The sequence below is a fragment of the Plectropomus leopardus genome, chromosome 9, assembly GCF_008729295.1.
Source record: "Plectropomus leopardus isolate mb chromosome 9, YSFRI_Pleo_2.0, whole genome shotgun sequence".
Classification (NCBI taxonomy): domain Eukaryota; kingdom Metazoa; phylum Chordata; class Actinopteri; order Perciformes; family Serranidae; genus Plectropomus; species Plectropomus leopardus.
This window is the reverse complement of record NC_056471.1, coordinates 22,125,908-22,153,271: the sequence shown is the minus strand read 5'-3', so window position 1 is coordinate 22,153,271 and position 27,364 is coordinate 22,125,908. Positions and strand designations below refer to the sequence as shown.

General features: G+C 40.4%; 2 protein-coding genes across 3 annotated transcripts in view; both read left to right on the top strand.

Annotated features, from left to right (window-relative positions):
* slc9a6a (solute carrier family 9 member A6a) overlaps positions 1–8,156 on the top strand; it is a 34,540-nt gene extending 26,384 nt beyond the window's left edge. Inside the window, exon 17 of the transcript XR_006106098.1 lies at positions 8,134–8,156. The gene's annotated coding sequence lies outside the window, so the exon portion shown is untranslated. The remainder of the gene's footprint in view (positions 1–8,133) is intronic.
* On the top strand, positions 1,633–27,364 carry fhl1a (four and a half LIM domains 1a). Of its 2 annotated transcripts, none has more exons than XM_042492755.1 (6): positions 1,633–1,738; positions 13,489–13,670; positions 14,560–14,737; positions 16,430–16,599; positions 26,271–26,457; positions 26,578–27,364. In XM_042492755.1, exons 2-6 carry the CDS (start codon positions 13,515–13,517, stop codon positions 26,730–26,732), a joined length of 846 nt encoding a protein of 281 aa, XP_042348689.1. In that variant the 5' UTR covers positions 1,633–1,738; positions 13,489–13,514; the 3' UTR covers positions 26,733–27,364. The 2 variants fall into 2 exon arrangements, with proteins under 2 accessions (XP_042348689.1, XP_042348688.1); XM_042492754.1 differs by lacking the exon at positions 1,633–1,738 and adding an exon at positions 10,116–10,263.

Genomic DNA, 27,364 nt, shown 5'->3' with positions numbered 1-27,364 from the left:
GAAAAGATCATGTCTTGGCTTACAAGACTTGGTTTTAGGGGGCACAAGCCCTGCTTGAAAAGCAGCAACGTCTCTGTACAAAACAATTGTTTTTTGTGCCACTGTCCCAGCAGGAAACGCAGCAATGTCTCGGTTAAGAACAACTGCTCTTTGTGGCACGATCACCCCTAGAAAAACAGTGATGTTTCCGGAAAATTCACATTTTTTAGGGACTGAGAAGCTGCAGGAAACAGCGATGAGTCGCTAAAAACACCAACATTTGGAGACTGAAAAGCAGCTAGAAAAACAGGCGTGGGTCACTAGAATACATTTCGGGGGTTAAAAGCTTCAGGAAACACAATGGCAGTTCCCTAAAAGTGCCAACATTTTGGGGCTAAAAAGTCTCTGGAAAAACATCCATGGGTCACTATAATTCAGCTACATTTGGGGCTGAAAAAATGCAGGCAACACAGCAACGGGTCCCTTAAAAACATTTTGGGGGGGGGGGGAGTGGGGCACTGGAAAAACAGCCATGTGTAGCTAAAAAACAAACATATTAAGGGGCTAAAAAGATGCAGAAAAACAGCATTGGGTCCCTTAAAAACAATTGTGTTTTAGGGCTGAAAAGCCATCAGCAAAACACCCATGGGCTGCTAAAAAACATCCATGCTTGGGGGCTGAAAATGGGCACGAAACTCAATGACAATTCCCTAAGAAACATCATTTTTTTGAGTGGTTAAGAACTACTGGAAAAACAACTAAGGGTCACTAAAAATCAAACACATCTGGGGTCTAAAAGATGTAAGAAAAAACAGTGATGGGTGCCTAAAAAACACTCACTTTTTGGACCTGAACAGCTGCTGGAAACAGCAACGACTGGTTGTTTGTTGAACTGTGGTCTGTCTGACGCTTGGCCAGTGATGTGCCACACACCATCAACCCAACCTCCTGATGACAGCTTGTATGTCACTTTAAATACATTGATATGATACATGTAAAAGATATAAATGTAACCTATCTGTGGTTTGCAGAAACATATGCCAACATTTTCTCCTGGTGACTCAGCTGGTACAAACAAATGCATCCTCACTCTCACCTTAGATGTTTATCTTGGTGCATGGACAGACTCTGGATGTAGCTCAGATGGCTGTTTAGTCTCAGTGACACAGTTGATATAAAGGCTGGCATCTGTCTTACATAAAAGGAACACCTTTAAGGGATTTCATCATCCTTTTGTAATTGTAAGTGGATTAACTTTGAGGGTTACAGGTTGCAGGTATTTACTTTGGGTTAAAGAATGAGTCATCTTGATGTAATTCCTTTATTCATTACCAAAGAAGGAGACAAGTGAGGCTAATACAGAAGAAGGACAAAAGTGTGTCAACTTGACAAGTTGGTCCTGCTCTGTAAGCAGCAGACACGTTAAAATGTGGATGATAAATATAAAAATTGAGATCCTGCACAGCATCTAACACAGAGAGATAATTGTTAAGTATCTGCGCTCGTTGATGCAGAAAAGTTATATTCTTCACGAGTTTGTTGGCCAGGGAGAACTTTACGAAGAGAACTTGAGAATTCCTGGTTGAGGTCATTGTTTATGGGAGCTTACAGAGGTTTGGCTCATGTCCTGAGTTTTTTTTCTGCTCTCTGTCTTTAAAGCTGCGCTGCCTCCGCAGATTTTACCTCGCGGCAAAGCCCAGCGGACACACACGCGCACACACTGAGAGTGAAAGACGTCTCATCTGTTCGCTTTGCTGAGGTGAGTCCAAAAACCACAGCTGTGCTTCACTCAGATTAGCAGGCTCAGTTCACTTCAGGTGACATTAAACAGGTAGAAAGTGGAAATTTATCACAAGACGATTATTTGGTCCATTTAAGAACAGTCAGATGCGTAATTGCCGCTGAAATCTCGTCCGATGGAGTTTTCCGACGTCATTTCAGTCAGTTGCATCCTCAGATACACACAGAGGTCCTGACTGAAAAATACTTACATGTGCGACCAAATTCTTTTAGTCCACCTGACCATTTCAGGCACGCGGCGGTGTTGCGCTGCGCAACAGGTGATCCACTACGTTTGGCATGATCTCCGCATCATCTCCATATGTCCACTCCATTTCAACGATTTATATTTTTGAAATTAACTTTTAGGCTTTTTTATTTCAGTAAATCGTTGTTGTTGATAACGACTAACAGTAGTGGGTAGAACATTTAGGAAACTACTGTATATAAGTGCAATTTTGAGGTACTTAACTGAGTATTTTAATCTGATGCTACTTCATACTTCTTCAGTTAATTTCACAGGGAAATACTGTGCTTTTTACTGTTTTAATTTTAGTTACGACGTTCAAGGTACCAGAAGTGAAAGAAGTACTCGGTTATTTTACTTTAGTAAGAATAATAATACCACACTATAGAAATACTATGTCACAAGTAATGACGCTGCATTCTAATTCTTACTCAAGTATAGAGTGTACAAGTATAATGTATTGGCATCTAAATACTTTAAGTACCAAAAGTACTCATTATGCAGAGTGTTCCATTTCAGAATAATGTATATCATATTATTATTTGTACAATAATTTATGCAATAATGTGATCATCACTTTTATGTTGCATCTGCTACATGCGGAGCTAATTTTAAATATTACCATGAATACTACTGAGTAGCTAATGAATTTCCCCCATTAAATTCTTATTGATTTAATAGTATCATAAATTATTTATTTATTATATTTTGTATTCTAAATTTGATTCTGTGAAGTATCTAGTAACTTAAGCTTTCAGATAAATGTAGTTGAGTAAAAAGCTCAACATTTGCCTCTGAGATGTGAAGAGGCAGAAAACAGAAATAGTGAAGTAAAGTACAAGTACCTAATATTTGTACTTAAGTACAGTACTTTAGTAAATGTACTTAGTGAAGTTCCAAAACTTACTACTCATGTTACAATTTTCCAAACAAAACTATTACTTTATAAAACATGATGCACTGTTACAACCAAAACCACAGAAAGTTGTCTATATAAAGCAGTTGAAATTAAAAAAAAAAACAAAGCTACGATTTTAAAAGAATACTTACCTGTTAATATTTTTTTTTTAGTTTGAGTTGAGTTTTGAATTTATAACTTGTACTTGTAACTGAGTATTTTATATAGAGTGCTAGTGCTACTTGAGTAAAAAATCTGAATACCTCTTCTATCACTCATCACCAATTTGGGTCCAAGGGCACAAGAACAAAAAGAAAAAAAGTGTGTCAAGTACATAGTGTGCATAGATGAGTGTATAGAGCAGCAGGAGGCTCCGTATCATGTGATGAAATCCAGTGCAAAAGCTCTGCAATAAGTATACCCATAATGAAACTTTTAGGAGGTGCTGACTCAACTCTAGGGTCATTTTTGAGGATGTTGTTAGTGGAACTGTTGTGTTGAATTGTGCTATAATGTTAACTGTGTCTAATATTTTCACCATGTATGTAATCCGTACAATGTGATGCACTCCAGTACAAGTGGTCACTAACAGCTGCTGGAGTGCTGCGTCAGAGCTTTAGCTATTTAACATGTAGATCAGATGGTTTGTTGTGATGTTATTATTGTAATGAGCCTCAAAGGAACCGTGTGCGGCTCGAAACTGTTCAAACATACATCAGCTTCCCTTCTCCTGATGATGTCATTAAAGAGACCTGGAGATTACGGTCCTTTTTCTGGCACACTGGACCGCCCTGTGGCTCCAGAATGATGTCACCATCCCTCAAAAGTCATAAAAACTTTTTATTTCACTGAGTAATAAATTAACACACTTTAAACTTGTAAAAGACTTTCTTCTTTAGGGCTTATTTTTGTGCAGCAATTTATAAATCACTTCTAAGGCTGCCGTGTTTATCTTAGAATTCTTTTTGATTTTAAATGTTTGATGTAAAAGCAGTACAAAGGCAGTGTACAAATCCAGCAGCGCAGTTATAGATTATGGTTACAGATTATTTTTTCACAAAGGCTGGTATGTGGTGTATAATTTATCAGACTTTTATGAAGCTGTTGTATGTCAGTGCCTGTGAGGTCTCCTCTTTGTCAGGCCAGCAGCAGGACATTTGCCACACTAAGATGACTGGGTGCTTTGGTGCCTGCAGTTTATTGAGGCAGAGACATGCTTTTGTTGAGAGGACAGTTTCATCATGTCTTTTATTCTTGCAATTGGAGCAGAGAGGAAGAGAGAGAGAGGGTGTGCCTGAGTGTAGATGACCGAGTTGATGAAACACATGAAGCAGTGCTCTCCCCAGCCGAGCGCACTACTCCTAAATAGGCAATGCTGCTTGTTTGTCTGTGTGGGCTGAGCGAGCTGAGTGGAGGCAATATTTTCTCTGCTTGTCTTGCCCTGCTGTCCCTTTCCAGTTCCCCCTCTTCAGCGCAGAGAAAAAGCCTCAGCTAAATTGCACAAGATTATTTTGTAAATAAAAGAGGAAAAAAGTGAGAAAGAAATAAGGAAAGAGAAAGAGCTACAGTAAGAGGGAATAAAAAAGACTAATATGGTTGTATTCTTCATGTAACATTCTTAGTGGAGAAAAAGCCAATATGTTCAGATGTTTACTCAGTGGTGGAAGAAGCACTCATATCCTTAATCTCTATAAACAGTCGTGTGCAGAATCTGTAGACAGCAGTAAAATATTTTGGTATCTGAAGTGTTCTGGTTTCTGTTTGTTGTCCAAGTAGTTGCCAGTAAGTAAACATACCATGCAGAGAGAAAAAAAGGTGTATCACACTGGCTGAAATGTGTTCTCTGAACCCATCGGCTATCGTCTGAGGATGATTTTGCTTTTTATTAGCTTTTTTAAATTTATATGTATGCAGATATATTTTTATAAAGATTGGCCGAAATAACTGGCATAGGGAATAGGAAGACTTGGGTTGGATATTTGTGGACTACTCTGTAACCCCTGAAATATTAGATTCTGCCCCCAGAGGTTATAGTCTTCAGACCAGACAGCAACCTCCAGGACTGAAAAATGAAGCAAACACAGGAAAGTAAAAATGAATGGCCACTTGAGGTTAACTCCAAAAGTGAGTCAATCCCCATGGACTCCCATGTTAAAATGCCTAACCTTGCAGTAGAAATAAACATGTTTCAACCTGGTGCAACAAATGGTTTTGGTCTCTGTAGCTAATTTCAGTGTCTATAACAACTGTACGGGCAGTGCATTTGTATATAACTTTGTTTGTAATCTGTTTGGATTCCTCCAAATATGGTCCATTCTGGCTCCAAAAATTAAAGACAGCCAAAACTGCAAACTCAAGGCTTCAAAACATAGATCCAAAAACCAATGGGTAATGCCATAGTGGCTACATCCATTTTTTTTCATACAATCTACATGTCAGTTTGGTAGTAGTTGAGTTTCAAGATTGTCACTTTGATTTTATAAAAGTATCAATACCACAGTGCAAGTTTACTGTGTTACTGTAGTTCTGCACTCAAAAAGTATATATGCTTAAAATGGCTACCAATATCTCATGATAAAACTGCTGAAGCTAAAAGGATGTCTCTTTGTTTTGACTTGGTATCACTTTGAGTCCCCGAGGGTTGAAAGATGCAATTCATAAGGAAAAAAACCACAGAAACTGATGTGCACTGTTCTTAAAGAATGCATCTTTTTACATTTTCCAGTCTTGCAAAAATACTGAAGCTATAGTCGATTTCAAACACAATTTCTTCTTCCTTGAAAAATTTTGCTCTATGTATGAGCAAGAGGGACTTTTTCTGTGTCTAGAGGCTCCTCGAGTCATTTCATTGGTCATGTGAAACCAACAAGAGCTGAAGTGCTTGCTGGCCTACAGTGAGGGCTTTATCTGAAAGTGTTTGTATGTGTGAATTTGTGTGTGTGTTAGCAACACTCCAGGCAATATCCGTTGTACGGGGGTGTTACTGTGTTGATTGAGCTCAACTCTTGGCCTTTTGTCCACACATATTTGACCTCATTGTGTCTGGGTCTTGTAGCCACACCCTTATTTCTCCAGTCACTCTCTGACCTTATGTCCCTGCTGTAATACAGCTCTGTGTGTGTGGACTAATGAGAGCGAGCGTCTTGTCGCTGTGTTTTGGTGTGTATGTGTATGGTGAGTCATCGTTCCCCTGACAGAGATGGTGCGGCTCAGTCTGTCACTGCTCTGTCTGCCCACTAACCAGATTTGGAGGGTGACTGAGACACATGGACGGACGTCCAGGGCAAGAGGTCATGTTGACAGATGAGCTCTCAGACACAGAGACGAGGCCTTTGTTGCCATTGGTAACAGTGATGAGAGTGTGGGCGCTTGTTACAGTTGCACTGAGCGATTTTCTCTCATATGTTCATGAAGTTCATGCCACATTTCCTGTTTTCACCCTAATCTACCACTTAGTGAGGCAAGAGGTGATGGGCTCGTATCCAAGAGGCAACACTTAAGGAAAAATTCATGATGTGCGTTAGAGAGCATAATGTTTGACCTGATGTTTTTATTAGTGGCAACCAGTCTAAAGCCTGAATAATGTTTTTTTTTTCTTTAGAGGTGTCAAATTAGACACATTGCCAGCTTCGCTTTTAACCTGGATTCTCTCATTTGGAAACAGTATATTTATAGTTTTGTTTATTGTTCCAGATGATCAGGAGTTATTTCTGCTCCATTAAAAGCGTGGCTTTGGAGGAGACAGGTGGGGAGTTGGGCACCACATTCCAGCTGTATTGTCTGTCAGGACTGCAGTCTCTGTTAAGAGTTGACACCAGTTCACCAGAGGAGAAAGTGAATATGCAGCAGAGTTTGTTAAAAGAACGGGTACTTTATATCAATGCTGTCAGAAAGTTAAAACAGGAAGAAAATGGCTAAATAAACAAGCTTAAAAATGTTAAACAAATGGGACCATCATTGGACTTTTGGATAGTGTTTGTATCGATTGAAAAAAACAGGAAATAGTTGTCGTTGCCAGAACAAATTAGCAGATATGTTGATACTTTCTTTATTTATAATTTTCAATTTAATGTTGCTGGTATGTAGTTAATGTGCCGTTTCAACACAAACTCCACTTTGTAAGGAAAACATCATGTTTTATCCTAAAATACCCAGTTTGATCTTGATTTTAAACCACAAAACTGTTTTGTTTGCTATTTTGTTTTCTGTCTATCTATCTATCTATCTATATGTGTATATATATAAACTGTATATATATAACTTTCAAAAACCTCCCTTTGCTTAGACGATGCTAATGCTTATTGTGCTTCAGCTGGCTCTAGTAGGACTTTGGAAACTGAAATTGTTAACAGTGGAGTTTTTAAATAACCCCTGGCATTGCATTCTGCATTTACACTGTTTATTTGTTGAATGCCGCTGCCCATTATTATTGGACTGTTGATTTATTGATAAGATATATGCCCTAATTATCCTCATCATCATTTTTCTGCTGACCATCGTCATCATCATTAATCCAGTTGTCTGAGAGTGATGGAAGTAGAGAGAAATGCATTATGGCAACACTGAGAGGTGTTAAATGGAGGGAAAGAACACAAAATGTCTGGTTAGAGGTTAAAACATTTGATACGAGAGCGATCTAAATGTTAACATGAGTGTAAAGACATAGAGGAGGAAGAACAGATGTGCTGTTGTAGCACATAGTGGACCAGGGAGGTTTTTGAAGGACAGGATCACGGCGCCTTCCTGTTCATTAATTAGTCTTTGTGGGTTTAGGGTAATTGTCTGACAGATCAGAAAAAGACAAACTCAGTGCTATGTTCTCTGGTGATGGACCAAATCAAATCTGTAATTACAGCCAGATGCCCTTTACAGACACACACACACACACACACACACGCACACACACACACACACACACACACACACACACACACACACACACAAAATACAGTTAACTGTATTGATTTTTTCATGTCTGACATATGAAGATGTTTATTTAATATAAGGTAAGAGATGAGTTTTACAAGGAAAGTATAATGATTTTCTGACTAAGGTCTGTAAGTGTATCATGAGTCTAATTAATTAATTTCCAGTCTCTCAATGTTTTCAGTCTCCTCTCGTTCCCATTCTGAACAAAAATTTCTTTTTTTAAAAGCTCATCTCACTCTAAATGCCCAAACTAATCAGAGTAAAGTGCCATCTGTGGAGCATTTGCTTCTCTGCAGAATAGATGATGATGATGATGATGGTTATAATGGTTTGATCATGATTGTTATTTGACAATAATATAATGGTAATATTTAACTGCATTTTAAGCAGCTATAATTAGTATGTTTACAATGATGATGGAAGAATGACTGCATAATGTAAAAAGTGCTGCTTGTAGTGACAAACCTACAGATTATCTGACTCTGTAGTTCCCTGCAGCTATACAGAACTTTTCAGCTTCTATCAGCTCCTCGTTTCAGTTTCCCAGCCCCAAATTTTACTATTTTGGTTCACGCTCATGCTTTCGTAGCAGTTTATTAAGCATAAAATCTCAAAACAACCACTGTATCTGCTCAACACCAAACAGTTACTGATCAGCTGGTGAACACAGTGGAGCATTTAGCAGCTAAAGAGCCAGATATTTTTCAAAACAGAGGTAATCCCTACAGTCAGCCATGTTAAAATGACCAACTTAACAGCAGAAGTAAACATGTTTACAGCCTGGTAAAAAACAAACAAACAGTTTTGGTCTCTATAGCTAATTTCAACTTTCATGACAGAAGTATGGGGGGTGAATTTTATACAACTCATTCCTTTTACTCTTATTAAGGCTTTAAATATTCATAATTAAGGGCGTAGCTGTTTTGAGTGAAAAGTGGGTGCTGTCTGATACCAAGTTGCTACCATGACGTCAACTTCTGTTAGGCAGTGTTAACATAACCATAGCGTAACCCCAAATTCACAAGTACAGGCGAAGCTGTCGATATTACAGCGTGTTTTTACCTCATGAAAGTCAGTTTTGATGATTCGGTCACCTAAAAAAGTTTTGTTAATGTTTGGTTGCACTTAAGGACCCTCAATGGAGTCAGATGTTTGGTCTTCCAAGATAGCGATGGCCGGAGTGTCAAACTCGAGGCTTCAGAGCCCACAAACCAATGGGCGATGTCACAGTGGTTACATTCATTATTATTTTTTTTTTTACAGTGGCAGAGACCAAAAACATAACATAATGTATAGAAGATATTAGACTGATTTATCTAAGATGATATCTAGAAAAATACATTTCTGTTGACTTTTTCGAATGTACTTTTTTGGCTCTTTTAGCATCACAAGCCAAGTGACATCTAGTGCCATTATATTTAAAAGAGGACAGACGTCTTTATGGCTGATATCTCCAACACTGCAACTCACACCAAAGCAACCTAGACTGATAAATAGCACCACAGCTAAGAGGAAAAATATGTATTTTTGATTTGGGAGGAACTGTCCTTTTTATTGTTAGATATTGCTGTTGTCAGTCTGAGTAGATTAAGTGCTGATGAATGGGGGAAACATTTCACTATTGGAGCATTCATTTTCCAGAGATGGCGGTATTTATAATGTCTTTTTGCTTTTGAATCAGGAATGCAGCTGGTGTTTCCTGCAGCTTTAAGAGAAATATTCTCTCTTGGAATAAGATTCAACAAAAGATAACTGAGACAAAAATTAATCACTGCAAGTAATTTCATTTTCTCCCATTCTAAAATATTTTCCCCTGGCCCACTTTACAGTTTGGTTTAAAGCATACCACATTGTCTTCTGGCAGAATCTGACATAAATGTTGCCTATATACACACACACACACACAGACGTAAATATATAAGAAGAGATACTTACATAACACTCACTTTGTCTCTCCTCAGCTCTGTCAATAATTTCACCTCGCTCCTCCTGTGAGTCATCCCTTTAAGTTATGATGTTAAGTGATCCAGCATGTCATCTGTACATGTCGTGAACACTCTAACAAAGCATTTTGTGTCAGGGCAGTGGGAGTATCTGCTGTCCCTGATGGCCAGCATTCAAAAGCTTGTGTTTTTTTTACCTTCTGATGTTACAGCAGTGGATTCCAATCTCTATCACCTAATCTATCCCTCATACTCTCTAATACATACCCTAAAAAGGAGTGGTGGGTCAGGTTGGATTGGGACATTGGGTTTGGGGTGTGTTTGGGTCACAGAGGGGTATATACAGCCTCCCATAACTTAACCAGGCGTATGGTCTCTGGGCTTGACCCTCGGTGGATGCTACTGTCTCCTCCTGTCCCTGTATCGTCTTTCTTTACTCTGTCCTCTTTTCCTCCTGACTGGAATCATGACTTTCTACAAGCACTCAGGTAAAAAAAAGAAAGAAAACTTTAAAGAAGTGATGCTTGTGGTGACGCTGGATGCCATATTATTAAGATAAGATATTGAATGTGCTATCAGTAATCAGGTGCATATCGTGAAAACTGTCACCTGCTATCGGCACACTGCGATTCGGAGCTCAGGAAGTACTATTCTAGATTTAAAGTGAATTTATGAAATGATTTTTAACAAAATATCGCCTTCCTGTTATAGCATTCACTTTTTATGAGCTAAGAAAAACAACTGTTTTCAGTTTTGTCACAGTGAATTTAAACATTTCATTTAGCTTGAGAAAAAAAAGAAAATTCTCTGAAGAACACGTAATCCTTCAGTTTAAGTTTTTCATTAGACAGTAGTTCAAGGATTCATTGTTTTATTGTTATCCAAACAGCACAAGGTGGAACTATTTGTAAAACTCCCCCTAACACAAGTTGTATCCGTTAAAATTCTACTTGTTTAGTATTTTCATTTTCATATCAAGAGATGCTTTTTGATTTTATAGCCTGATGTGACCTGTTGCCTTTTGTGAAAGTGTTTGCTTGGTAAGTGCTTGAAAATGAAAATAGTTTACCAAAGTTGCCTGTGGGCAAAATGTTACCTAAGTCACAGTTACACAGTGCTTTTCAAACATTAAAACACATTTAACACACAAAGAGAATTACACAACATAAAATGTCATAAAATGTCACCAAAGTAAAAGATAAAATACACAAATATCAAAAATAAAATCAAGACAATAAACAAGAATTAAAATCAGCTACATTTTTAGGAGACACTTAGATTAAGACATTGACTCGGACAGCTTTATCCTTTTACGTTTGTTTTTTTTTCTGTGGTACTGAACTCACATCAAGCCGTGACTTTAAAATCGGAGTATGAACCAAACCGTGACTAATGTGTATCTTTATGACCCTTGTTAAGAAACAACTAACCTGTAAGGTAACTGACAAAAAAGGAACACTTAAAATATTTTACTGCTGCTAAATATTTTTGATGCACCTAAATGGAAAAGTTAGGAATTCTGTGAAACTAATGTAGAAAGTTAATCTGGAGCCTTGTTATACAATGCAGGATTGCAAAATAAAGTGTGTAACCCGATGGAACATTTTAATGAAGGCTCAAAGGTCCACAAAGCTTTTTGGAGCTTTTGTTCAGAACAACCTTTTGATACAAAATAAAATCTAAAAGGCTTTAACGTCCAAATCTAAAATGCAACACTTCTCAGCTTGTGGAGAACTCTTTCAGTACTTTTTTATTTAGATAAAAATGAAACCACATTATGTTGTTTTTTTCTTAAAGTTTATTACAATGGACACCTGAATATGAGAGCATATTTGATTTAGGAGAGTGTTAAAGTTCAATAATACCTTTGTCCTCATGGGGTGGATAATTAAATATTTTTCTGCAGTCAAACGGACCTAAAATGATGTTGTGTTGTAGTAGAAATCTGTGGAGCTCTTGTTTTGATGAATGTTGGAGAAAATCTAAAGAACATCCTGTCCCAGGGTTTGCATTGTACTTAATTATTTTTGTTTTGTTATAACTGCGTTTTTTTCTCCAAAGCACCATGACACAGCAAGATGAACGATTATGTTAAAATGGCCTGATTTTGCAGGAGCCCTTTTTTCAAGAGAGAACAGAAAGTTAGCTGTTGATTTGTCTGATATACTGTTGGGGCCGCCATGCCTTTGATCATCTCACGCTGCTCTGACTCACCGCTCAAACTAGTCTCACATTGACCTTTAGTGCTCCCCAAAGGGACCACAGTGGTATACTCCGCTCCTCTTCACAGCTGAGCGTCGGTACATAGCACGCCTGCTTGACAGGGGGCAGCTGTCACACTGCCTGTAACAAAAGATTAAAGTTACTGGACGCGACTCAACTGGAGCCACAATAGCTGTGTAGTTCCAGTAGTCATCACTCTGCATCCCTCTCCATTTGTCCCCTCTGGAAGGTCAAAGTGCTTTAAATAGAGAGTCCAAAATAAAACTCTAGGCAGGCTGGGCTCAGTAATGACACCCGAGCATTGTATGTGTGATTTGACATTGTTGGACTGGGTGGGTTTTTCCTGCTTTAGGAGGTGAGTGGAGGTGAAACGGGTCATGTGAGGACTCAGTCCAGCTCTTTATCCCCGAAGCACAGCTGCAGACAGAAACTCCTCTCCCACCTATCCACCCACACACACACACACCAGGGTGTACATACCACACTCCGGGAGGCTCATCTCTTTCGCACGGCTGTTTACCACATCCCACTTAAGTAGCTGTAGTCCCCTTATGTAAATATTATCCTTGTGGCTATGACTACAAGGACAAAACTGCCATTCCCCCCATTGTTTCTTCCATTTGTGCTTATCGGATTAAAATGATACATAAATCACTTTTGTAAAAGTTCACACACTCCTCAGCTGCTCTTCCTGTGAGAGAGCCTAAAAGTGATGCAGATAAAGCATCCGCACACTCCACCCTCAGAGCTGTTCCAGGAAACTTCAGCTCCCAGTGGACGCCGCCTGTGATAGGAGCAGGAATGTTGATGAATGAAGAAGCAACATGGTGTTTATGCTAAGAGCCAATAAAATGACCCGGACAAAATGCAGACAAATGAGAGAGAGACAGAGAGATAAAGAGAGTGAGAGGGACTCATAAGGGAGGTCTTAAAAATGAAAGGGGAAGGGAACGAAGCAGACGGTCTAAAAATATGACATAAGCTTTCCAGGGAGAGCTTGATAAAAAGGCTACAAGCCAGACAGTACGCAGACAACAAGCAGACATCTGCGGGCTGCTTTTCTAACCTCACTCACACTTCTCTCATCAGTTTGGTATGCCGCTGTTAGATCTACATCGCTCTGTGTCTCAGTGATGTTAAAGGAAAAACAAAAGCTATAAAAATACACATGGTCAAATTTATGCACAAATTTGTTTTTAGAGGTTGGATTTACAGTATCTGCCTTGGGTAAAGCTGTATTGTTCACCAAACTCATTAAATGCTGATTTTTGTTGCTTTACTTCTTCGCTTCTGTAAAGAACTTTTAAACATCTATACAGTCTTGTCGATTCTAAATAAATCAATGTATTTATTGACTGACGTTGTTAAAGGAGAGGCATGCAGATGATAGAAAAGGCAACACTGCCTCCATCTGGTGTCTAAAGGAAACATACAGCCATGTAGGGAGGGGAATAGCTGTGAAAGTCTGACAGTCTGTTGTGTTTCTGCAGGTCCCAGGCATTATCTCACCTCCACCATGACTGATCGCTTCGACTGCTACTACTGCCGGGACAACCTGCACGGGAAGAAATATGTGAAGAAGGACGACAAGCACGTGTGCACCAAGTGCTTCAATAAGCTTTGTGCCAACACATGCGCAGAGTGCAAGCGCCCCATCGGTGCTGACGCCAAGGTGAAAGCACAGTGTGTCTGTGTCAGAGCTGCACAATATCAGATTCACGATAACATTATTATTGTGATATCGGTAAAAAAGAAAATTGAGAAATACTGTAATTCAAAGTAATCTTTGATTTTGTTTATTGTGCCTTAATTCTCTTTTGTGGTAAATGGATTACTCTCAAAATATGAAGTGTATATGAAATGTGTAGGGAGGTGAAGAGAGAGCGAGAGAGACAAGGTGAGAACAGAAAGAAATTTAGGTCGATTATTTAAAAAATACTATTATATGTGTATTATTAACATAATATCCAGACACCCTTAGTGGGAGTGAAAGAAAAAGAAGGAATGCGTAAATGGAGTTACCATAGTATATAATGAACACAGATTAGCACAGAATTCACTCTGTTATGTCTTAACATGATATTTTCTCTTTAAAACCTTTTCAAAACTGATCAAAAGTCACACACAAAAGTCTAAACCATACTATAAATTCTTTTAAAAATGTTTTTTTAATTGTTATACAGTAGTTATTAAACTAATAATGCAAATACAACTTGGATGTATCCATTTGTATCGGTTCAGAGAGCTCTCAGCTTGCCTGTCATCCAGCAGTGGTGCTTCCAAGATTCTCTCACTACTCAGTCACAGGCAGTTTAATGTGTGAAAAGATGTGTAATTACTGCTAATGGGACTTCACGTCTTTATATTGCATTTCCACCCTCTAAGTCCCCTAACTCCTTCATGGCTCACCACGTCCCAGCTCACTTCATCTCCACTTTAACACCTGCCACATGGGCTTGTTCTGGACTCTGGTCAGCCTCAGTCTGCAGATGAATAAAAAAAACTCCACTTTAATAAGGTCTGCATGAGGACTCACCCTGTGCCTCCTCTCTGCATTCCAGGAGCTGCACCATAAGAACCGCTACTGGCATGAGGACTGTTTCCGCTGTGCCAAGTGCTACAAGCCGCTGGCCAACGAACCGTTCAATGCCAGGGATGATGGCAAGATAATGTGTGGCAAGTGTGGCTCTCTTCAGGATGGCAACCGTTGCCAGGGCTGCTACAAGGTGGTCATGCCAGGTGGGTTTGCTAATATGTGATACTTTTTTTGTTAAAACCTTCTTTTAGGGGTTCAAGCAAGAAAGGCTGAAACCCTATCATTGGAAACCCTGTTGTTTTTGTGCCGATTTACTTTTTCTTCATAAATTTCCAAATTTCTGTGCAATGGCTTTCACCAATGATTGGAAGTTGTGTGCAAATGCTATTTAAGTATTATGAACCCAAAAAGCCTGATAAGGGTGCTACTTTGAGAAGTCATAAATCCTTCACTGTGAAGGATGATTAAAGCCTGCATAACTTTTTTTTTCTTTTTAAAAAAAAGGTCTGGTTTGTACAACATTTTCTGCTTATCAAATTTTATAAAAAGCTTGTTCAATGCGTTTTGAAGATCACGATTATGAACTTTAGAGGGCTTGGCTCAGCACATCAATTTGACCTAACTCCAAAACAGATAGGTCAATCATCAAAAAACTCACAGGATATGTTTCATAATGATGCTATTTTCAAATCAGTCAATAAGGGGTGCCACCAGTTCAAAACATATTCATGGGCCTGGTGCAAATTTGGCCAGAGTAAAGTAATTTTCAGTCTTTTCAGCCATTTCTGCCTATTTGCTATGGTTCTACCTGCTCAGTATTGAAACTTCTCAAACTCCAGTATGATAAAGGCCAGGTTATCATAATCCTATGTTTCAGTAATTTTTAGAGTAGCTTTTTTTTTTATCTCAAAACCTCTTATTTTAGTTATGATAATGCAAAAAAGGAAGATTTCACTTCTTTTTTCACATCTAGACCACATTGATCAGGTCCAGATCAAAAGCAGTCTGTGATTTATTACTATAAACAAAGTAATTCTACATAAGTAAAATCAGAACAGTTTTGGTTGCTTAACTTTTTTTTTTTTTTTTTTTGATTTTTTGTGTATTTTTCTTTTTTACTTATTCAAAGCTGGCAAGGCACAGTTGAAAAAATATGATGTGTGCCAATCAGGACGCCTGAATCAAAATGATAATCATATAGGAACTTACTAACCCTTTTCCATGTTGCCAAACATTGTCAGTTAAATCTGATTGAGACAAACAGCACACAACACAGTGGGTTCTCAAGTAGGATTTCTTACTAAGTAATTCACTGAGGTGTTTTTTTTAAACTGTTACGTGGATTATTGCCCATTAAGTTGCAAATATTTAATTTTCTAGATAAATAAATATTATCTGAAACCAAGTTTTGAAGGGCTTCAAAGAAACAGGCTGACGTTTTATAAAATCTTTAACCTTTTCCCACTTCTGATTTCATCTGCTTTTTTATAGTGTTGTTTTGCTGTACATGACCTCCATTTCAACCTCTGTGAAATTGTTTTGCTCTGTATAAAGCTTTGTGTAACTGATTTAAGTGCCATATGAGTAAAGGTTATTATTACCTAAGAGGTCCTATAATAGCTGGCTTCCTCGTGTGTGCCACTCAGTATCCATTAATCCCTTAACAAGCAACTAGCGGGGATCCCAAAGATACCAAGAAATGTATAAAAGAAATTGTGCAAATAAAATGAAGATTTTTAAATTTTTTTATTTTAAAGACGCAGCCATAAAAAGATGGACATTTCACAAGGCATAAGAACATAAAACATCAATTAATAGTTGAAACAAGCTGATTAAATATATCTGGAAGAAAATCATTTAAAAAATCATAACACTGATCTTATTTGTGATTTTAGGATCCCAGAATGTGGAGTACAAGCATAAGGTGTGGCATGAGGAGTGCTTCACCTGCTTTGAATGTAAGCAGCCGATCCGCACACAGAGCTTTCTTACCAAAGGAGATGACATCTACTGTGCTCCCTGCCATGACAGGAAGTTTGCCAAGAAATGCTTCCACTGCAAGCAGGTACAAGCCCTAATAATGTATCTTCTACAGCAGGGTTCTCAAAACTCTTATGACTTAGTACCAATTTAGGGACCTAGCATATGATTCAGGGCCACACAAAAGAAGCGCAAACATTAGGGAAAATATTGTTTCCATATCATATGTATCATGAAAAAACATCAAAATATACTATGTCTTCCAAAATCATGAAAAAACCTCATAGTATAGTATGTCATCCAAAATCATGAAAAAATATAATAGAATAATATGTTGTCCAAAATCATGAAGGAATGACATAGGATAGGAAGTCGTTCAAAATAATGAGAAAACCTTATAGTATATTATGTCGTCCAAAATCATGAAAAAACCTTTTAGTAGAGTATGTCATCCAAAATCTTGAAAAACGTCATAGTATAGTAAGTCATCCAAAATCATGAAAAAACCTCATAGTAGAGTATGTCATCTAAAACCATGAAAAAATGTCGTAATAAAATATTATAGTATAATAATAATAGCTCAAAGTGAGGCCGAACATATTATGGACCGGAAATGTGAAAAAAAAGTCTTAGTATACTATGTTGTCAGAAATGACCCCAAATGAGACAAAAATGTCATAGTATAGTATATCGTCGAAAATTACCCCAAAACAACAAAGTATTGTATGTCACCAAAAATGTGACAAAAACATCGTTGCATAGTATGTTGTCAAAAATTACCTCATAACGTCACAATATAGTATGTCGTCAGGAATGACCCAACATGTGACAAAAATGTAAGATTAGTATAGCGTCAAAAATTTCCCCAAAATGTGATAGTATAGTAGGTCATCAAAAATGTCCACAAGATGTCATGGTATAGTACGTATTAAAAAATAACCCAAATATGACAAAAATGCTATAGTACATATTATAGTATACCATATAGCACAACATACTATAGCTTGTAGAGATCCATCATATTATACAAAGTAGGAATGAAGACCAAAAAGTCCAAAAACGTGATAATTTAGCATGTTGAAAAATGGCCAAAAATGCCATAATATGTCGAAAAATATTAATGTCATAATTTAGCATGTTGAAAAAATGGCCAAAAACGCCCTAGTATAGTATGTCGAAAAAAGTCAAATTTTGAAAGCTCTAAAAAATGGCTTAAACCCACATATAATACCTTAAAGAAATGTGTTGTAGGATACAAAGTGGAAATAAAGGCCAAAAAAGTCCAAAAATGTCATAATTTAGCATGTTGAAAACGTACCATTAAAAAGTACAACATTAAAAAGGTGTCATTTTTTTTGACATTTTTGCCATTCTATAGCCTTGCTTTTTTGTCATTTTTTCGACATGCCATATTAAGGAGATTTAGGTTGTTTTTGCAAGTTTCTGTGCTATGGCGTGTTTCAGCATGCTATTTAATGTTGTTTTAGGCTGTTTTTAGCTATTTTTGGGATATGCGATTTTTGGACATTTTTGCCATACTATAGCCTTGCTTTTTGGGTCAGTTTTTCGACATGCCATATTATGGAGATTTAGAATGTTTTTGTAAGTTTCTGTGCTATGGCGTGTTTCAGCATGCTATTTAATGTTGTTTTAAGCTGTTTTCAGCTGTTTTTGGGACATGCCATTTTTGGACATTTTTGCCATACTATAGCCTTGCTTTTTGGGCCATTTTTTTTCGACATGCCAAATCATCATGTTTTTGGCTATTGTTTGTAACTTTCAATGCTATGGCGTGTTTCAGCATGCTATTTAATGTGTTTTTAAGCTGTTTTCAGCTGTTTTTGGGACATGCCATTCTTGGACATTTTTGCCATACTATAGCCTTGCTTTTTGGGTCATTTTTTCGACATGCCAAATTATGGTGGTTTTGGCTGTTTTTGCAACTTTGAATGCTATGGCATGTTTCAGCATGCTATTTAATGTGTTTTTAACTGTTTTCAGCTGTTTTTGGGATATGCCATTTTTGGACATTTTTGCCATACTATAGCCTTGCTTTTGGGTCATTTTTTCGACATGCCAAATTATGGTGTTTCCAGCTGTTTTTGCAAGTTTCTATGCTATGGCATGTGTCAGCATGCTATTTAATGTTGTTTTAAGCTGTTTTCAGCTGTTTTTGGGATATGCCATTTTTGGACATTTTTGCCATACTATAGCCTTGCTTTTTGGGTCATTTTTTCGACATGCCAAATTATGGTGTTTCCAGCTGTTTTTGCAAGTTTCTGTGCTATGGCGTGTTTCAGCATGCTATTTAATGTTGTTTTTAAGCTGTTTTTAGCTGTTTTTGGGATATGCCATTTTTGGACATTTTTGCCATACTATAGCCTTGCTTTTTGGGTCATTTTTTCACATGCCATATTATGGTGTTTAGCGTGTTTTCGCAAGTTTCTGTGCTATGGCGTGTTTCAGCATGTATTTTATGTGTTTTTAAGCTGTTTTCAGCTGTTTTTGGGACATGCCATTTTTGGACATTTTTGCCATACTATAGCCTTGCTTTTGGGGTCATTTTTTCGACATACCAAATCATCGTGTTTTTGGCTATTTTGTAACTTTCAATGCTATGGCGTGTTTCAGCATGCTATTTTAATGTGTTTTTTAAGCTGTTTTCAGCTGTTTTTGGGATATGCCATTTTTGGACATTTTTGCCATACTATAGCCTTGCTTTTTGGGTCATTTTTTTTCACATGCCAAATCATAGTGTTTTTTTGGCTGTTTTTGCAAACTTTGAATGCTATGGCGTGTTTCAGCATGCTATTTAATGTTTTTTAAGCTGTTTTCAGCTGTTTTTTGGGACATGCCATTTTTGGACATTTTTGCCATACTATAGCCTTGCTTTTGGGTCATTTTTTCGACATGCCATATTTATGGAGATTTAGCGTGTTTTTTTGCAAGTGTCTGTGCTATGGCGTGTTTCAGCATGTATTTAATGTTGTTTTAAGCTGTTTTCAGCTGTTTTTTAGGACATGCCATTTTTGGACATTTTTGCCATACTATAGCCTTGCTTTTTGGGGTCATTTTTTCGACATGCCAAATTATGCTTTAATGGCTGTTTTTGCAACTTTTGAATGCTATGGCGTGTTTCAGCAAGCTATTTAATGTTGTTTTAAGCTGTTTTCAGCTGTTTTTCGAAGGTGTCATTCTTTTTTGGAATTTTTGCCATACTATAGCCTTGGTCCTTTTGGTCATCACTTTATGCTATTGCCTGTCTCAGCACGCTATTTTATGCCCAAAAAAACGCCGTAGTATAATATGTCAAAAAAATGTCAGATTTTGATCGCTCCTCAAAATGGCTGAAAACCACATATTTTGCCTTTAGAGACCCCCCCCCCCCCGGAAAGGAGACATCAACACGATGATTTCAAAAGAGACGATGGACTCAGAGCATGTTTTGGCACAAAGAAAATGGTTTATTGGAAACTACTACTAGGACCAGAAATTTCACAATTTTTTGGAAGAAGTTGGGATGAGGGGTTGTGCCAAATAAACTCAAAGAAATACAATAAAACAGGGTCTATTCTGAATCTGGTCTCGAAAACAAAACTCAAACAAAACCTGACTCTTATCTAAAAAAACAAGCTTAACCAAAAATAAATACAGAGGTGGCACCAACCCTAAAAATCTAGTGTTCATAGACAATGATACCTTGTGGACCTGAGTGAAAAATTTATACAGTACCCAATCTTACCCATGTCCACACCCATTCATTCCACAGCCTAGTTAACGAAGGTAACTCCAGGTGTTTGGCAGTATTAAACACAACAACCAGGAACAGCTCCAGCAGGAAGAGAGAGCGATCACTGCAGGCAAGGTCCTTTTATAAGAGAGCCCTGGGATGTGACTGGCCAGTCCGAAAAGTACCCACACTATCCGGGTGCAGGCCAATCAGGTTTTATAGCACCTGAGAGCAAAGAGGAGGATAAGAGAGTTAGAGTTTTTAGAGTCCCATTATAGTATACAAAATGGAAATAAAGGCCAAAAATGTCCAACAAAGTCATAATTTCGCATGTTGAAAAAATGGCCAAAAAACACCATAGTAAAGTATGTCGAAAAAAAGTCAAATTTTGACTGCTGCCTAGAAATGGCTGAAAACCACATACAATAGCTTATAGAAATGTGTTATAGTATACAAAATGGAAATAAAGGCCAAAAAGGTCCAAAAAAGTCACAATTTAGCATGTTGAAAAAATGGCCAAAAACGCCATAGTATATCCTCCATCCATCCATTTTCTTCCGCTTATCCGGGGTCGGGTCGCGGGGGCAGCAGCCTAAGCAGGGAAACCCAGACTTCCCTCTCCCCGGCCACTTCGTCCAGCTCTTCCCGGGGGACCCCGAGGCGTTCCCAGGCCAGCTGTGAGACGTAGTCTCTCCAGCGTGTCCTGGGTCTTCCCCGGGGCCTCCTACCGGTGGGACGTGCCCTGAACACCTCACCAGGGAGGCGTCCTGGAGGCATCCTAATTAGATGCCCGAGCCACCTCATCTGGCTCTTCTCAATGCGGAGGAGCAGCGGCTCTACTCCGAGCTCCTCCCGGATGACCGAGCTTCTCACCCTATCTCTAAGGGAGAGCCCAGCCACCCTACGGAGGAAACTCATTTCGGCCGCTTGTACCCGCGATCTTGTTCTTTCGGTCACTACCCAAAGCTCATGACCATAGGTGAGGGTAGGAACGAAGATCGACCGGTAAATCGAGAGCTTTGCCTTTCGGCTCAGCTCCCTCTTCACCAAGACAGACCGGTGCAGAGTCCGCATTACTGCAGACGCTGCACCGATCCGCCTGTCGATCTCCCGTTCCATCCTTCCCTCACTCGTGAACAAGACCCCGAGGTACTTAAACTCCTCCACTTGGGGCAGGACTTCATCCCCGATCCGGAGGGGGCACGCCACCCTTTTCCGGCTGAGAACCATGGTCTCGGATTTGGAGGTGCTGATTCTCATCCCAGCCGCTTCACACTCGGCTGCGAACCGATCCAGTGAGAGCTGAAGGTCGCGGCCCGATGAAGCCAACAGGACCACATCATCTGCAAAGAGCAGAGACCCAATCCTGAGGTCACCAAACCGGACCCCCTCAACACCCTGGCTGCGCCTAGAAATTCTGTCCATAAAAGTTATGAACAGAATCGGTGACAAAGGGCAGCCCTGGCGGAGTCCAACCCTCACCGGAAACGAGTTCGACTTACTGCCGGCAATGCGGACCAAGCTCTGGCACCGGTCATTACAGGGAACGGACAGCCCGTATCAGGGAGTCCGAAACCCCATATTCCCGGAGAACCCCCCACAGGACTCCCCGAGGGACACGGTCGAATGCCTTCTCCAAGTCCACAAAGCACATGTGGACTGGTTGGGCAAACTCCCAAGCACCCTCAAGGATCCTGCCAAGGGTCCAGAGCTGGTCCACAGTTCCACGACCGGGGCGAAAACCGCATTGCTCCTCCTGAATCCGGGGTTCGACTATCCGGCGGACCCTCCTCTCTAGTACCCCCGAATAGACCTTACCAGGGAGGCTGAGGAGTGTGATCCCCCTGTAGTTGGAACACACCCTCCGGTCCCCCTTCTTGAAAAAGAGGGACCACCACCCCAGTCTGCCAGTCCAAGGGCACTGCCCCCGATGTCCACGCAATGTTGCAGAGTCGTGTCAGCCACGACAGCCCCACAACATCCAGGGCCTTGAGGAACTCCGGGCGGACCTCGTCCACCCCCGGGGCCCTGCCACCGAGGAGCTTTTTGACCACCTCAGCCCCTCGCAACGCCCCCACTCCTGGACGGAGCCCATGCCCCGAGGTTTTCCCTCGGCGACCGCCGCTTTTCCATGCCGCCTCCCATGCCGGTGGAAGTCGGCACCTGTCTGCACTGCTCGGAGTCGGTACCTGTCTGCTGCCTCCGGAGTCCAAGAAGAAGGCCTGATAGGACTCCTTCTTCAGCTTGACGGCACCCCTTACCGCCGGTCCACCAGCAACGGTTCGGGTTCGGTCAGCCGCCCCGACAGGCACCAACCACCTTACGGCCACAGCACCGGTCGGCCCCCTCAGCAATGGAGGCACGGAACACGGCCCACTCGGACTCAATGTCCCCAGCCTCCCCCGGGACATGGTCGAAGCTCTTCCGGAGGTGGGAGTTGAAGCTCCTTCTGACGGGAGACTCTGCCAGACGTTCCCAGCAGACCCTCACTATGCGTTTGGGTCTGCCAGGTCTGACCGGCGTCCTCCCCCACCATTGGAGCCAACTCACCACCAGGTGGTGATCGGTTGACAGCTCCGCCCCTCTCTTCACTCGAGTGTCCAAGACATACGGCCGCAAGTCCGACCCCCTCAACACCCTGGCTGCGCCTAGAAATTCTGTCCATAAAAGTTATGAACAGAATCGGTGACAAAGGGCAGCCCTGGCGGAGTCCAACCCTCACCGGAAACGAGTTCGACTTACTGCCGGCAATGCGGACCAAGCTCCGGCACCGGTCATACAGGGAACGGACAGCCCGTATCAGGGAGTCCGAAACCCCATATTCCCGGAGAACCCCCCACAGGACTCCCCGAGGGACACGGTCGAATGCCTTCTCCAAGTCCACAAAGCACATGTGGACTGGTTGGGCAAACTCCCAAGCACCCTCAAGGATCCTGCCAAGGGTCCAGAGCTGGTCCACAGTTCCACGACCGGGGCGAAAACCGCATTGCTCCTCCTGAATCTGGGGTTCGACTATCTGGCGGACCCTCCTCTCTAGTACCCCCGAATAGACCTTACCAGGGAGGCTGAGGAGTGTGATCCCCCTGTAGTTGGAACACACCCTCCGGTCCCCCTTCTTGAAAAGAGGGACCACCACCCCAGTCTGCCAGTCCAAGGGCACTGCCCCCGATGTCCACGCAATGTTGCAGAATCGTGTCAGCCACGACAGCCCCACAACATCCAGGGCCTTGAGGAACTCCGGGCGGACCTCGTCCACCCCCGGGGCCCTGCCACCGAGGAGCTTTTTGACCACCTCAGTAACCTCGCCGAACTCCTCCCATGCCCGGGTTTTCGCCTCGGCGACCGCCGCCGCCGCACTCCGCTTGGCCGGTCGGTACCTGTCTGCTGCCTCCGGAGTCCCACAGGCCAAGAAGGCCTGATAGGACTCCTTCTTCAGCTTGACGGCACCCCTTACCGCCGGTGTCCACCGGCGGGTTCGGGTGTTGCCGCCCCGACAGGCACCAACCACCTTACGGCCACAGCACCGGTCGGCCGCCTCAGCAATGGAGGCACGGAACACGGCCCACTCGGACTCAATGTCCCCAGCCTCCCCCAGGACATGGTCGAAGCTCTTCCGGAGGTGGGAGTTGAAGCTCCTTCTGACGGGAGACTCTGCCAGACGTTCCCAGCAGGCCCTCACTATGCGTTTGGGTCTGCCAGGTCTGACCGGCGTCCTCCCCCACCATTGGAGCCAACTCACCACCAGGTGGTGATCGGTTGACAGCTCCGCCCCTCTCTTCACTCGAGTGTCCAAGACATACGGCCGCAAGTCCAACGATACGACTACAAAGTCGATCATTGAACTGCGGCCTAGGGTGTCCTGATGCCAAGTGCGCATATGGACACCCTTATGCTTGAACATGGACAGTCTGTGGCGAGCACAGAAGTCCAATAACAAAACACCACTCGGGTTCAGATCGGGGGGGCCATTCCTCCTGATCACGCCCCTCCAGGTCTCACTGTCGTTGCCAACGTGAGCGCTGAAGTCCCCCAGCAGAACAAGGGAGTCCCCAGAAGGAGCACTCTCCAGCACCCCCTCTAAGGACTCCAAAACGCCATAGTATAGTATGTCGAAAAAAGTCAAATTTTGACCACTCCTAGAAATGGCAGAAAACCACATACAATAGCTTGTGGAGATGTGTTATAGTATACAAAGTGGAAATATAGGCCAAAAACATCCAATAAAGTCATAATTTAACATGTTGAAAAAATGGCCAAAAACACCATAGTATAGTATGTCGAAAAAAGTCAAATTTTGACTGCTCCTAAAAATGGCTAAAAATGACATATTATAGCCTGTAGAGACCCCTCATATTATACAAAATGGAAATAAAGGCCAAAACAGTACAAAAACGTCATAATTTCGCATGTTGAAAAAATGGCCAAAAACGCCATAGTATAGTATGTCAAAAAAAGTCCAATTTTGAGCCTTCCAAAAAATGGCTGAAAACCACATGTAATCGCTTGTAGAGACATGTTATAGCATACAAAATGGAAATAAAGGCCAAAACAATACAAAAACTTCATAATTTCGCATGTTGAAAAAATGGCCAAAAACACTATAGTATAGTATGTCGAAAAAAGTCAAATTTTGACTGCTCCTAAAATGGCTAAAAATGACATATTATAACTTGTAGAGTCCCATTATAGTATACAAAGTGGAAATAAAGCTGACAAAAGTCCGAAAACATCATAATTTAGCATGTTGAAAAAATGGCCAAAAACGCCATAGTATAGTATGTCGAAAAAAGTCAAATTTTGGCCACTCCCAAAAATGGCTAAGAATGACATATTATAGCCTGTAGAGACCCCTCATAGTATACAGTACAGTATCTACAAGTATAGTATACATACAGTATCTACAAAACAGTACAAAAATGTCAGAATTTAACATGTTGAAAAAATGGCCAAAAACGCCATAGTATAGTATGTCAAAAAAAAGTCAAATTTTGACCAATCCAAAAAATGGCTGAAAACCACATATAGTTGCTTTTAAAGATGTATTATAGTAAACAAAGTGGAAATAAAGGCCAAAAATATAAAAAAAAATCATAATTTCACATGTTGAAAAAAAGGCCAAAAAGGTAAAAAAAAATAAAATTTTGACTGCTCCTAAAAATGGCTGAATATGACATATTGGATCTTGTAGAGCCCTCTCATAGTATACCAAATGGAAATAAAGGCCACAAAAGTCCAAAAACGTCATATTTTCGGTTGTTGAAAAAAATGGCCAAAAACGCCATAGCATAGCATGTTGAAAAAAGTCACATTTTGACTGCTCCTAAAAATGGCTAAAAATGACATATTATAGCTTGTAGAGTCCCACAATAGTATACAAAGTGGAAATAAAGGCGAAAAAAGTCCAAAAACATCATAATTTAGCATGTTGAAAAAATGGCCAGAAACACCATAGTATAGTCTGTCGAAAAAAGTCAAATTTTGACTGCTCCTAGAAATGGCTGAAAACGACATTTAATAGCTTGTAGGTATGCATCATAGTATGCAAAGTGGGAATAAAAACATCATTATTTAGCATGTTCAAAAAATTAAAGATTCATTCTATAATAAGTTGTCAAACACAGCATCAGTAGTAGTAGTAGTACAGTACGTTGCCCCAAAACAGTATAAAAAGGTCATAATGTAAAATTGAAAACATAGAAATATTGTAGTATGTTGCCCAAAATATCATAAAAATACCTATAGTATTCTATGTAAAACAGTATTAATGTCACAGCATTGTAAGTTGTCTGAAACACGACATACATTTTCAGAGCATAATATACTATGACTTTTTCCGACAGTATATACAGTGGCTTTTAATGACATTTTCACACCATACTGTCCTGTGACTTTCATAACATTAAAAAACTATGGCTTTTTGGACACTTTTTATGACTTTCTAATGTCCTGCAAATAGAACCTGGATGCAGATAAGAGTACTTACATCAAAATGTATGATTTTCGTCTCTCTCATCTCTCCCTCGAAGCCCATCACCTCTGGAGGGATTAGTTACCAGGACCAGCCTTGGCACTCTGAGTGTTTCGTGTGCCACACCTGCCGTAAACCTCTGGCCGGAGCTCGCTTCACTTCTCATGAGGACAAAGTTTACTGCGTGGACTGCTTCAAGACTGATGTGGCCAAGAAGTGCCATGGATGCAAGAACCCAATCACAGGTTAGGACACTAGGAGAGGACAATGAGAGGCGTGTTAAAAAGCAGAGGTCTATGTTTAGCTTCTGTCATGTATAAGCATCATTACCTTTCTCAGATGTCCTTCTGTCTCTGTCTCCGCAGGGTTCGGCCATGGAACCAACGTGGTCAACTATGAGGGATTCTCCTGGCATGAGTACTGCTTCAACTGCAAGAAGTGCAGCCTGTCGCTGGCCAACAAGCGCTTTGTGATCAGTGGAGACCACATCTACTGCCCTGACTGTGCCAAGAAGGTGTGAGCTGCACAACTGGCTGTGCAGAGGGTCGCTGCCTAAAGTGGATTTGCACCAAAACTGACTTCGACTGTATATTTTTGGAAGGAATTTTAGGTCTCAGAATAACAGAAAATGTAATTGTGCCTGAAAAGAGTCAATTTTGGTGAAAGTCCTCTTTAAGAGGTTGACAGAATAGAGGTTATTTCATCTAAACATGCACTAGCTTGAATCATTTATCTACATATGCATTAGTGGAACTTGTTTAAGTGTTGGATACTAACAAGGCAACAGAATTTCTTCTGTGGGATTGTGATGTGCACTTTTAGTCTAATCTAATCCAGAAGTCTGTGATGCTTTATGAGACAAAAGTCTTTTCAGTGCTTCACTGGAATATTTCAGAGAGAATAATGTGCTTTTTACATGCAAACTGCTGCTCATATATAACGGCTTTGATTAATAATCTGTTACGTTTGAACGGATTATTAGAATTTTAAAAAAAAGCTAAGAGTGAATTTAAAATTTGAGATTGATTCTGAATTATTAACTGCTTGTGTATTAAAAGACTTTGAGTGGCGTTAAATCTAAGACAAGAATCAAAGGAGAAAGTGATGTGTTTGTATTTCTCTACAATAAGAAATAAAAAACACGCCAGGGGA

Excerpts from the sequence above, each read along its gene's own strand:
- fhl1a (XM_042492754.1), top strand. The coding sequence starts at position 10,242 with ATGACTTTCTACAAGCACTCAG. Across the intron at positions 14,738-16,429 it reads CTACAAGGTGGTCATGCCAG|GATCCCAGAATGTGGAGTAC; the intron begins GTGGGTTTGCTA and ends TTGTGATTTTAG. Across the intron at positions 16,600-26,270 it reads AATGCTTCCACTGCAAGCAG|CCCATCACCTCTGGAGGGAT; the intron begins GTACAAGCCCTA and ends TCTCCCTCGAAG.